This window comes from Herpailurus yagouaroundi, unplaced genomic scaffold (genome assembly GCF_014898765.1).
Source record: "Herpailurus yagouaroundi ecotype Mexico unplaced genomic scaffold, PumYag 188, whole genome shotgun sequence".
NCBI lineage: Eukaryota > Metazoa > Chordata > Mammalia > Carnivora > Felidae > Herpailurus > Herpailurus yagouaroundi.
In genome coordinates this window covers 19,597,472-19,611,024 of record NW_024412419.1, presented here as the reverse complement: position 1 = coordinate 19,611,024, position 13,553 = coordinate 19,597,472, and the positions used below count along the sequence as shown (strand labels likewise).

General features: G+C 38.3%; 1 protein-coding gene across 18 annotated transcripts in view; it reads left to right on the top strand.

Annotated features, from left to right (window-relative positions):
- Positions 1-13,553, top strand: part of ITSN2 (intersectin 2) — a 158,460-nt gene that overhangs the window by 40,162 nt on the left and 104,745 nt on the right. For all 18 annotated transcript variants that reach the window (XM_040496179.1, XM_040496188.1, XM_040496177.1 and 15 more), the window contains 6 exons: positions 3,592-3,684; positions 5,648-5,711; positions 6,504-6,667; positions 8,417-8,623; positions 8,764-8,860; positions 10,393-10,532. In XM_040496179.1, the coding sequence (XP_040352113.1) occupies positions 3,592-3,684; positions 5,648-5,711; positions 6,504-6,667; positions 8,417-8,623; positions 8,764-8,860; positions 10,393-10,532 (765 nt within the window). The remainder of the gene's footprint in view (positions 1-3,591; positions 3,685-5,647; positions 5,712-6,503; positions 6,668-8,416; positions 8,624-8,763; positions 8,861-10,392; positions 10,533-13,553) is intronic.

Sequence of the window (13,553 nt, the reverse complement as noted above, 5' to 3'; positions counted from 1 at the left end):
TTAATCATGATTGTTGTGTGTTATTCTTTTGGCTAAGGGAGTCTCTGAGCTCCTTTAAGGAGTTCATTTCATTCATCCTTGTACCCCTGGTCCTTGGTCACAGTGGTGCCCCCTAAGTGTTTTTTGACTGAATGTATACAAAGGTGTAAGGGTGGCTGGTTGGAGTAATGAAGAACTAAGCAAGAAATCAGATAGGTTGCATTGGCCACTGTCAAGATAGGTAGCCAAGGAAAGGTGAGGAGGTGGTGGGACATAAGAAAGCACTATCCTGATGCCACGGGGCCCTCTGCAGTCTTAGGAAGCAGTCTCCCTTGCCCAGGGGATGTGCCCTGCTGTGTGTTAGAGCAGCTCAAGCCTTCCTAACCAGAGTCTCCAGACTTTAAATAGTCTTCAGTTTTCTGACTAAAAAGCCTCGCTCTCAGTATTTTCTGGCAAGGGTACCTTTACCAGAAAGGAAAGAGCCTGAGAAAGATTTTAATGCTCTGACTTCTCCTTAATTATACTGTTCCCTGGGATTGGGTTGAGTAAGGAAACTAATTTATTGACTAGCCTCCATGTAGCAAGCATATATTAGAGCTGTATTTTTATTTTGTTTAATTTTTAAGTTGGGCGTATTGAGGTATAATTCACCCTTCTTAAGTATATAGTTTGATGAATTTTAACAAATGTATACAGTCATGTAAATCGGGGTATGGAACATTTCCGTCACCCAAAAGGTTCCCTCACCACCCTCCTTTGCCACTGGCAACCACTGGTCAGATTTCTGTCCCTGCAGTTTTGCTTTTTCCAGAATGTCATATAAATGAAATTCTTTCATTGCGGAGTAGAATTCCATTGTATAAATGTGTACCACAAGTTGTTTGTGCATTCATCTGCAGAACACCTCTGGGTTATTTCCAGATTTTGGTCTCTAAACCAAATGTCTAAAGCTGCTGTAATCGTCAGAGGACAGATTTTTATTTGGAAAAAGTCTTCATTTCTCTTGGGTAAATACCTAGGAGTTTAATGCTGGGTTGCAATGGGAAATGCATATTTTAACTTCATAAGAAGTTATCAGACTCTTTTTTTTCTAAATCGTTTCCTTCCCCATCAGTTATGTGAAAGTTTGAGTTGCTCAGCATCCTTGCCAACAGTGTTTTAAAAAATTTTAGGCATTCTACAGGCATGGACTGGTATCTCACTGTAGTTTTTCTTCCTTTTTTTTTCTTTTTAAATTTTAGAGAGAAAGAGTGAAAGAATCTCAAGCAGACTCCACACCCAGGGCAGTATTACTGTAGTTTTCTTATGCATTTCCCTGATGATCAATGACATTGAACATCGTGTCACATGCTTTTTGCCATCTGTGTATCTTCAATATGTCTGTTCATATGTCTGTTCAAATCTCTTGCCCATTATTTGAGGCAGGGAGCAGGGATTGTCTTAATGAGTTGAATAGTGCTTTATATATGCTGGATACATGTTCTTTATTACGTTTTGCAAATATTTTCTTCCAGTCTGTAGCTTCTCTTTTTATTTTAACAGTGTCTTTAAGAAAGGAGAAGTCCAGCTTAACAAAAAGTTTAAATCATTTGGGTAGTTTTTGCCCTAAAAAGTCATTCCCTAATCCAAAGTCACAAAGATTTTCTTCTTTGCTTTCTTCAAGAAGTTTCATTGTTTGGCTCCTGTGTTTAATTCTATGATCCATTTAGAGTTAATTATTATTGCATATGGTGCAGGATTGAGGTGGTTTGGGTTTTTTGTTGTTGTTCCTGTGAATGTCTGGTTCTTTCAGAACATCTTTCAGAACATCCACATGTTTCAGTGGAAGGGCTATCTTTTCCCCACCAAATTATTTTGATGTCTTTGTTGAAATCAAGTGACGATATATTTGTGGGTCTATTTCTTTTGAACTATCATGGCAGGTAGTTTAAGATTCTTGGGGCGCCTGGGTGGCGCAGTCGGTTAAGCGTCCGACTTCAACCAGGTCACGATCTCATGGTCCGTGAGTTCGAGCCCCGTGTCGGGCTCTGGGCTGATGGCTCAGAGCCTGGAGCCTGTTTCCAATTCTGTGTCTCCCTCTCTCTCTGCCCCTTGCCCGTTCATGCTCTATCTCTCTCTGTCCCAAAAATAAATAAACGTTGAAAAAAAAAATTAAAAAAAAAAAAGATTCTTAATTAAGCCTGTGGATTCTAATCCTATCTTTTAACACTTAACAACTTTGATACTTTGGGCAGATTATTTAATTTTCCCATGCTTCTGTTTCCTCCTCTGGAAAACAGTGATAGTAGTAATAGTTACCTGATAGAATTCTTGTGAGACTTTTAGAAACAATACACATAAAGCTCTTAGAAAAATACCTAACATGTGGCAAGTTTTATTAAATGTTAGCTGTTGTTATTTTACCAATCTAATAGATGAAAAATTATATTTAGTGTTATTTTTAGAATAGATACATTACACATTACATATGGTTTTTACAACCACCCCATAAGCTTACATAATCTTCCTAATTTTTGGAGGCAGCAGCTAAGGTACAGGGAATGTGAGCCTCTTCTCCATAAATATTGGGAGACTGCGTAGCAGAGTTTGGGCTCTCTGAGTTCTAATCTCAGCTCTGCCACTTGTTAGTTGTGCGACCTTGAGCAACTAGCTTTGCCGTCAGGGCTTTTGCTTTCCTCACCTGTGTCATGGGGATGATAATAATAGTATCTCATGTATAGGGTAGTGGTGAGAGTCCGTGAGTTTACTGCATTAAAAAGGCCCTGACACAGAGTCGGGGATCAGTAAAAGCCAGCTGCTTCCCTCTGTCGTCTTTTGTTGTCATTAATTTTTTATTGTCATCATCATTTTTCCAAATTGTCACAGGAGGCATGACAGGGTAATTTGTTTACTTTATAATAAACCAGTAAACTAAGTAGGTTTTTACTATGTGTTTGGTATTTATTTAGAAAGTGTGTAGGTTTAACTATTTTAGGAACTTAGTTCTTCAGTACATCTGTTTCTTTATTTTTAACTTTAATCTTAAAACTTGTCTTTAAGAGAGGATGTTTATAGATTTTTTTTTAATCCATTCATTTAGGGCTAAGAAATATTTGTTAAATCAGATGCATCTAGTGTTTCAAATTAGAGTGGGCACCTACTTTTCAATGAAACGCATTCCCGGCAACAGCTTTGTAAGGCAGATTTTCATATAATAGACAGCCAGTGTGTATGAGTCGATATATTTAAACATTTGGATTCTTATTGTTGGGAGTTGAGTAAACTGAAAAGGTAGTCAGAAATGAAGTATATGTGGGTATCAGCTATGTTCAATGTGTTGAAAGGATGGGAATGATATTTTATTCATCTTTTTATTTCCAGAATTTAGCTTGTTGCCCATTGCCAGTGAGTGGTATATAGTAATTGTTCCATAGATGTTAATTAGGTGAATGAGTGAAAAGCCTCAGGGCTGTGCTATGTACATATGGTCATGAAAGAGTTTTACTTTTTGTGTCACGTGGGGGTAGAGTACTGTCAGTAAATGGACACTTGTTTTTATATTTACATTTTAGAATTATTTTGAGCATTCTCATATATATACTACAATTTCTTTGTCTTTCACTTATGTTTTAGGAGGGCCAAACATGTGGGCTATTACCTCTGAAGAACGGACTAAGCATGACAAGCAGTTTGATAACCTCAAACCCTCAGGAGGTTACATAACAGGTTTGTGTTTATATTTCAATTACGAATTATGTTCCTTTTCATGTAATACCTTAGAATTTAGAATTTTAATTCGATTACCATCAAATTTGAATTATTATGTAATAAAATTCCTATCACAATTCATGAATTAAAAAAAAAACAGCAGTTTTATTTTATCTGGAACTGGTTTAATTTGTTGTTTTGGAATTGGCATATGGAAGATCTTTTCCTAATCCTAAATGATAATCAAGAATTTCAAGAAGTTCAGTTTACTTGTCCAGTTTCACACTTTAACATTATTTCTAGAATGTTTTTCAGGTTAGTTCTTGAGGTAATTGAGACTTTTATCCAAGCAAATTTATTAATGTGCTCCTAATGTGTTGTGCCAATTACCTGTATAACAATCAGTATTACTAAGTCTAGAAGAAATATGTGTCAGGTCCATTTCCTTGAAAATAATCTAGAATTTTTTTTCTATGATCTGTTTTATAATGCTAGCCCTCTGTTTTTGAGGGTGATACCAAGTGTTGATTGTTGGCACTAGCCCTTGTTTTGCAAAATGACCTCTGGAGCCTAAGGAGGATCAATTTAGGTGTATCTTTCACTTTTTTTTTTTTTTTTGTATAAATTAAACTTTTTTTCTGTGCCAAAGCACGTGAGCACTTTATTTATAATAATATAATGAATAATATTTACCAAATCTGTACTGTATTTCAGATGCTGTACTTAAGTGCATTATCTCATTTAATCTTGCAGTAGCCTTGTAAGATAGCTATATTGTCTGTATTTACAGATGGTTAGTGTTGATCTGGGCTTTGAAACTTTTTAGTCTGCTTTTGGAATCCATCCTCTTAGCCATTAGAGTTTAATATTATTTGTACTTCTGTAATAATAGCTACCTTCCCTGGTATCAGGGCTAGAATTTGATTACCCTACTGGTAAGTTAACAATGTAGTCTGTTACCGTCTCATGGATGCTGGCACAAGACCCAAGGTTCCTGATCCAGAGACAAAGGACTTTATTAACGAGTGGCACAGCTCACAGCTTGAGCATCAGCATGTTCCTCTTGGCTTCTCTTGTCCCCTGAGTCCTAAGGGGTGATGTAGAGAGCTCAAAAGGATGTTAAACATGCAGTGATTGTGTTATAGGACAGGAACCCTCAGCCAGGGGAACCCACCATTTTTGGTAAGCAGGCTTGTTTTTTGGCCCAGGGGAAACATTACCTCATGCCTCAAGATTGCTCACTGCAAACCCAACTCTGAGAAATGACCCAGGTAGAAAGTGGTTAAGGGTCTTGCCTTCTTGGCCCACACAGCAGGACATATAGGATTGTGAGAGACCCATGGGGGACTGTCTTTCCCAACACCTGGTATTTTTTATTTAGAATTCTTCTAGAGAATAGTGTTTTTCAATTACGAATTCTATTAAATGGAGATATTATCAAATATCCCAGTTAATATGGAGAAACTAAGATGAATAATATAACCTTTAATTATTGATTAATGCATATAACTTCATTTTTTTTAAGTATTTATTTTAGAGAGAGAGCACAAGTGGGGGAGAGGGGCAAGGGGAGGGAAGGAGAGAGAGAGAGAGGGAGGGAGGGAGGGAGGGAGGGAGGGAGGAACAATGTGCTAAGCAGGCTCCACAGTTAGAGTGGAGGGAGCCCAGCTCAGAGTTCAGTGCCACAACCCCGGAATCATAACCTGAGCCAAAACCAAGAGCCGGACGCTCAACCAACTGAGCCACCCAGGTGCCCCACCTGTAACTTTTTTGGTGACTTTTTTGTTTTAAAACATCTAAGTCTTATTAATGTAATGTAAATAATTGTATATGTGTATTTCTGTGTAACTGTTTAATGACTGAAATTAAAATGATGATAAATCAGTAGCGTTATTGTTATTGCCCACTACCATAATTCAGAGACATTGGAAGAATTCCATTTACTAATGTGCTGCTTAATGTTTGTTTTTACTACCTTCAGGTGATCAAGCACGTACCTTTTTCTTACAGTCAGGCCTGCCGGCTCCTGTTTTAGCTGAAATATGGTAAAGTGTTCTTTTTTGTAGATGAACTTAAATTTCCGGTAGTCTGATTCGGTTTTGTTTTGTTTTTGATACAGTGTTAGTAAAAAGTTTTTTACTTGTAGTCTGTCGTTAAGTATTCAGCTATTAGAAAAGTTAATTTTATTGACTAAATGAGAATAATTGGGATTTTGTTCTATTGGACAAATTTTTAATGTCCTTAGAATTTTTGAGGAAAGATGTATACATTGCCATTGAAAAACATTTCTTTATAATTTGGCAGACTCTCAAAATCTCCTTTCTGTTACTTTGTAGTTGTTTCATTTCTTTCATCATCCGTAAACACCAAATTAGTCCACCCTTTTCCTGCTCTGACCTTAAACAAAATTGTTCTTTATATTATCTAGTGTTTTGTTTTTTAATATGTTTACAATAAATATTGTACTGACGGAGTACTGACACATCACAAGCTTTCAATAAATATTTGAACAAATTAATAAATTAAATTTAGAATGATTATACTATTGGATAATTTCTTTCTGTCCACACTGGTGGAATTCATCCCAAAGGTCTCATAGTTTCTCTCTATGTGGATTCTGTGTAGACTGGCAGTATTTTATAAGATGGTATCCTTGTTCAGTATTTCTTAATGTATAAGGTATTTAGTTTTGGTGGTTTTATTCGTTTATTTTTATATGTATGATTATCATTAAGTGATGATCTATATGTGAATGCTATGTCGTTGTTCATATTTTATGATCCTCAAAAATAATGGTGACCCTACATAGCATTCTGCCCACATCATGGTCCTTTTAGGGCTTTATCAGACCTGAACAAGGATGGGAAGATGGATCAGCAAGAATTCTCCATAGCGATGAAGCTCATCAAACTGAAGCTACAAGGCCAGCAGCTGCCCGTGGTCCTCCCTCCTATTATGAAACAACCTCCTATGTTCTCTCCATTAATTTCTGCTCGTTTTGGTATGCATTTATTAATTGAATTAGCTGCATTTGATAGTCAACCTTGTCCTGGACACAATAACAGAAAAGGGTTTGTTAGCAAAAACAATAATCCTTAGACTCCAAGTTAAATTTCATGTCTGAGATAAGAAATATTAAAGTCGCTGCCATAGCAGGGGTGTCCTCGTGTCCCAGTTTTCCAGGGACAGTTCTGATTTATGCCTGTTGCTCTGGCCTCAAGTCTGGCTAGTGTCCCCTTTCACAGTTCCCAGATGGATGATAAATTATATGACCTCACCCCTGGTTAGAGCTGATCTTAAATAGTGTTCTTAGTTTCCTCTGTACTCCGTATGAGTAACAGAAAAAATGTGAACAATTTTAAACTCACTTGAAATGGTTTAATTTAGAGGGTAATTTAAAACTATTCCTAAGTAGAAATTTTTCTGATTTAAATATTAATTACCCAGCTAAATTTAGGGCTAAAAGTTATGGACTTTGATTTACACTTTCATCAGAGGGAATCCGTTTTCTGTTAATTTTGATTAGATACTTTCTTTTTCTTTTTAATGTTTTTTTTTTTTTCATTTATTTTTGAGACAGAGACAGAGCATGAGCAGGAGAGGGGCAGAGAGAGAGGGAGACACAGAATCCGAAGCAGGCTCCAGGCTCTGAGTTGTCAGCACAGAGCCCGATACAGGGCTCGAACTCACAGACCATGAGATCATGACCTGAGCTGAAGTCGGACGCTCAACCGACTGAGCCACCCAGGCGCCCCTGATTAGATAGTTTCTTATTGAGTATATATGAGAAGCACTCACTGGAATAGAACATTGGATTAGGCATTTTTGTGTATCTGAAACCTGTTCTTTCATTCCAGATGTCAGATCTTAAACCACTAAATTCTTTCACTACTGTAGTGAGCTCTGGACATAAATACCAAATCATTGTGTGACTGTACTTTTATTGTGCACCTAGTTAGTAAATAAATAAAAGTCATCATTTTGTTCCTTTTAAAGAATTGTCCTTGGGGCTCCTGGGTGTCTCAGTCGGTTGAGCATCCGACTTTGGCTCAAGTCATGATCTTACAGTTCGTGGGTTGGAGCCCCGCGCCGGGCTCTGGGCTGACAGCTCAGAGCCTGGAGCCTGCTTTGGATTCTGTGTCTCCCTCTCTGCCTGTCCACTGCTCATGCTCTGTTTCTCTCTCTCAGAAATAAACATTAAAAAAAATTAAAAAGAATTGTCCTTAAATGCATGGATGTGTTACTTATAAGAAAAGTGAAATATATGGCATATTTTCTTCTTGCAAATAATGCATATGCATAAATGGCTCTCCTATAGTGTCTAGTAACTAGAACATCCTTTTTTGGGGATTGGGGACATCGGGGGAATGTGTGTATGTGTATGTGTTAGTTGAGTGACTCAACAGCACTGTATTTATTATCCTTATACAAAACCCCACATCTAATCAGGTAATACAGTCTTTCTAACATTTAATTGGAAAAGGCTGCTTAGCTTTCATGATGATGCTAGAAGAGAATTTTTAACTCCTTAGTAGTCATTCCCTTAGTTCACACAGGTCAGAATATTGATATCGAAAGCAGTATCTCCCTCACTGCTAGGTCACCAAGCTGCTTTAGTGAACTTTTTAACAAGAAGCCTAGTTTGTCTCTATAAACATGGGTCTGCTCACTGTACTGTAAACTTGTTTTCTGGCATGTGCTTTTATAGTTGATTATGAGCACTGGAAAATGTGTTCTGTTTTGTCTTTAGGAATGGGAAGCATGCCCAATCTGTCCATTCCTCACTCATTGCCTCCAGTTGCATCTATGGCAACCCCCTTACCCTCTGCGACTTCAGGGACCACCCTTCCTCCCTTAATGATGCCTGCTCCCCTAGTGCCTTCTGTTAGCACATCGTCACTACCAAATGGAACCGCTGGCCTCATTCAGCCGTTATCCATTCCTTATTCTTCTTCAAGTAAGTACTTACTATCTAGTGAGTCAGAAACTGTTAAAGAAACCGTTACGTTTTTGTCCCAATAAATACAGATTTCCTTCATAGTTTGTGATATCGTTTTGTGTGAACCTTTTTCATTTCTTCTTCTTTTTTCTTTTTAGCATTGCCTCATACGTCATCTTACAGTCTCATGATGGGAGGACTCGGCGGTGCTAGTTTACAGAAAGCCCAGTCTCTGATTGATTTAGGATCTAGTAGGTATGAAGGCTTAAAACCTCCAGCTTTTTATGCTTCCAATAAAGAGTAGCTCTGAGCTTATCCAGGTTTTCCATTAGAATGGCCAAATGTAAAATGCTTAAGGTAAATTTACTACTTCTAACTCACATAAAATAAGGTTTTATTTTTAAAATTGTTAAATGTTTGGGGCGCCTGGGTGGCTCAGTCGGTTAAGCGTGCAACTTCACCTCAGGTCATGATCTCACAGTTTGTGAGTTCGAGCCCTGCATCGGGCTGTGTGCTGACAGTTCAGAGCCTGGAGCCTGCTTCAGATTCTGTGTCTCCTTCTATCTCTGCCCCTCCCCCACTTGTGCTTTGTCTCTCTCTCTGTCTCTCAGAAATAAATAAATGTAAAAACAAATAAAAAAAATAAAATTGTTAAATGTTCAAAAAAAATGTTCCATGTAAACTAAAAATGTTCTGTATTTTCTTTTTTTTTAATTTTTTTTTTTAAAGTTTTTTTTTTTTCAACGTTTTTTATTTATTTTTGGGACAGAGAGAGACAGAGCATGAACGGGAGAGGGGCAGAGAGGGAGACGCAGAATCGGAAACAGGCTCCAGGCTCCGAGCCATCAGCCCAGAGCCTGACGCGGGGCTCGAACCCACGGACCGCGAGATCGTGACCTGGCTGAAGTCGGGCGCTTAACCGACTGCGCCACCCAGGCGCCCCTTTTTTTAATTTTTTTTAATGTTTTTATTTATTTTTGAGACAGAGAAAGACAGAGCATGAGCAGGGGAGGGGCAGAGAGAGAGGGAGACACAGAATCCGAAGTAGGCTCCAGGCTTTGAGCTGTCAGCACAGAGCCTGACACGGGGCTCGAACTCACGGACCGTGAGATCATGACCCGAGCTGAAGTCGGACACTTAACCGACTGAGCCACCCAGGCGCCCCTGCTGTATTTTCAATTGTCAAGTTTTTGCCCCCAAATTACATATTTTTCCTTTAAAAAAAAAAATATATATATATATGTTTCTTAAAAAGTCTCATAGCCATGGTGTATTATTAATTTTTTTCTTGAGCAAATTCTACTGATTGAGTAGCTTTTAAATTTTAGAAAGCACAAAAGCTTCAGTGTTCATTCATCACCCCTTATATAAATCATAATAGTACTCCTTAAGGCAGTGTACTAAGAGTGTTAGCTTTAACTCAGAAGAGGAGGATTGGTATCCTAGCTTAGACTCCCAATGGATGTGTGTGACCTTCACTGAGCCATAGTTTGCCCGTCAAACAGGTGGGGACAGTAAAACCTTCTGAGTTTGTTAGGAGGATTAGAAATTGTCTTTGTTAAGGCCTTAGCACCATACAGGGCCTGGCACATAATAGGTTCTTGGTAGTTCTGTAATTCATATGGTATTTGCTTTCCTAAGAATGAGGTTAAATTTCTTAAATTTTTAAAATATCAAAAGCAATTACTATTGTACCATAGAAGGTGTGATTCTTAATGTCTCTGTCTTGTAAAGTTTGTGTGTATTTTTTTTAGTAACATAAATTTTTTTAATAAATTTTGTTGTAGCTCAACTTCCTCAACTGCTTCACTCTCTGGAAACTCGCCCAAGACTGGGACCTTAGAGTGGGCGGTTCCTCAGCCTTCAAGGTTAAAATATCGGCAAAAATTTAATAGTCTTGACAAAAGCATGAGTGGATACCTCTCAGGTAGGTGGCATACAGTGTTTCAGAATGTGAGAGTTAAGGTTTTTTTATATGAATTCCTACTGAAGAACTCTTATTTGAATTTGTATTTTGTAACTCACCTAAAATTTTAGCATCCAAAAAATTTAGCAGGCATTTGATAAATACAGATACCTTAAGTTGTGTGAGAGCTCAAAGATGGATACAGCTTGATCAGTTTCTTCAAAGTTCTTACAGTCAAGTTGAGCACACAGGTGTACACCCAACTTTTTGGAAGAAAGACCTCTCTCTTGAGAAGATGAAGCCTCATCCTCCAGTGCAGTGAAAGGAGACCCTCATGTGACAGGGAAGAGTGTGTGGCACTTAGCTTCATCTTATTTTCCCTGTGGGTCCCCTCCTTACTTGGGTCTTTCTCTGCTTGCCCTTACTGAAACCTCCCGGGAGCATTGTCTACCCTTTCGTGTTCCAACCCAGATGCTTCCATAAGAATTGCCCTTAGGTCCCTATAGAACATTTGAGTCCATGCTAGAACATTATCCGAACTTTTCCAATTAAGAGTAGTGAAGGGGATATAAACAGGGTGAAAGGCAAGTAGAGTTCCTACCTCCTAACTTTCCCCCTCTCTCTTCACTCAGCAACTAATCTACAGTTTAGGTGGAATAATAAAATAAGTATTTTATTTATTTTTTTTTAATTTTTTTTTCAACGTTTATTTATTTTTGGGACAGAGAGAGACAGAGCATGAACGGGCGAGGGGCAGAGAGAGAGGGAGACACAGAATCGGAAACAGGCTCCAGGCTCCGAGCCATCAGCCCAGAGCCCGACGCGGGGCTCGAACTCACGGACCGTGAGATCGTGACCTGGCTGAAGTCGGACGCTTAACCGACTGCGCCACCCAGGCGCCCCTAAAATAAGTATTTTAAAATAATAGAGCTCTAAAGTGCCAGGGAACATAGAGTGGGAGATACTAATACTTAAAGAGATCAGATAAGACATAGGAAGGGAGCATTTAAGCTCCATCATGAAGAGTTAGGGTTTGGACAAATAGAGATTGAAGGTGGGAACATTTTGAGGGTGACAGAGAAGAAATCCCAAGAGCTAAAAGTACATGGCATATTTAGACAATTTGAAAAGTAGTCTATGGAATAGGAGTATGAGGTCTCTGTGCAGTAGGGCAAGGGAGCAAGAAGGCTTTGAAATTGATGGGACAAGCAAAAATGTACAATATTTTCTTTAAAGATACATTACTAGGGACATGTGGGTGGCTCAGTCAGTTAGGTGTCCGACTTCGGCTCAGGGCGTGATCTCATGGTTCATGAGTTTGAGCCCTTCATTGAGCGCTCTCCTGTTAGCACAGAGCCCGCTTTAGATCCTCTGTTGTGCCCCGCCCCGGCCCTTCCTCTCTCCCCCTCCCTCTCTCCCTCTCTCTGTCTCTCTCTCTGTCTAAATAAATAAAATAAATAAATAAATAAATGGTTTCTTTTTTCAAATTAATAAAAGTGGAGTAAAAAAGACATACAAAAATGTTCATGGCAGCTTCATTTAAAACATCCAGAAAAGAAACAGCCTAAGTATCTATCAACAGGAGAATGGATAAATAAATCGTGGTATATTTCTGTAACAGAACACAGCAAAATAATGTATTGAATGAAGGAAGCCTGGCCCAAAGGATCCATACTATTTAATCCATTTATATGAAGCTGAAGAACTGGAAACGTAACTGATGGTGATCGAAATCAGAATATCATAGTTTCTCTGTTGGGAAGGGGCCATGCACAAACCTCCTGAGGTGCTGAAAACTTACAATTAGTACATTTTCTGTATGTACTAAAAACATTATAAACAGAGATGGAATTTGAAGGTCCGTGGGGAGCTGCTGTAAAGAATGAGTCCCTACTGTTATTTACTTGTATATGCCACACTGTATGAAGGTTGTGTATTAGGTTTTCAGAGAATGTTACTGTTCTGAGACCTATGAGAGTAAAGTTACATATTCATAGTTAAGGGAAGGATTTAAAAAAAAAAAAAAAGAATAATTGTTTCTGGTGTCCTGAAACAGCAGAAGCCCAAGTATATGAGGATGGGGCTGACTTAGACTTACATGATATGCTTTGTTCAATGAGTGTAGCCTGTGGTGATCTATTTTTCTTCCTGTTGTTCTTCCTCTTCTCTCCCCCCTAAACTCTCATGATTTATTTAAATGAATCCATTGACTCATAGTTTCTGAATCACATAATTTCTGGGCACTCTCTGATGCACTGGAATACACAGAGGAGGAAGACACAGTCCGTGTCTTTGAAGAGTCCATAGTATATAGGTCGTCACATAATCATAGTATTTGATTAGTGGTTTGAAAGTGCTGTGATTAATATAGATGAGAAAGTGACTAACACTGAAGATACGAGAGGGAGAGTTTCACAGAAGAGATGACATCTGAGCTGGATCTTCGAGGATGAGTAGATCACCACATAGAGAATGAGGGACTAACATTCTAGGCACAGGAAATAGGATATCCAAAGGATTGGTAGACCAACTTGAAGGCAGGGCACCTTCAAGTGAGCTTTTCTTAGTGAAGTACTCTGCTAACTCTCTGTAACACTTTGTATTATTCACACTTTGCACACATTTAAGCCTTCCACCAGTATGCTTTTAACCAATTACATTCCTTCTCTTTTTCCTCCTGGTTGCTCTGTTGCCTAATGCTAAGGGATCTACTTTCAGTTTTCTTTGTACAAGAGCTGAAACATTAGTTATTAGACCTTTTTTCTAGGTTTGCAATAGCCTTCCATTTCTCTTTATTAGAAGAATTCTCCTTTTAATGCAAAAACTTCCTCAAATCTTACTTCCTATGTGAAATCTACTAAGGAGTAATTAGTTGGATGAGGCCATGAGCTATTTCCAGTGGTTTTCCTTATGTGATTTTTATTAAATGACCAGGTTTTTTTAAGAGAGTGAAAAACATTTTAAAGTTATGTAATATAAACATCCAATTGCATGTTATAATTTATGGTGTATTTGTGTTTGTTCCGGACAGTATATGTCGCT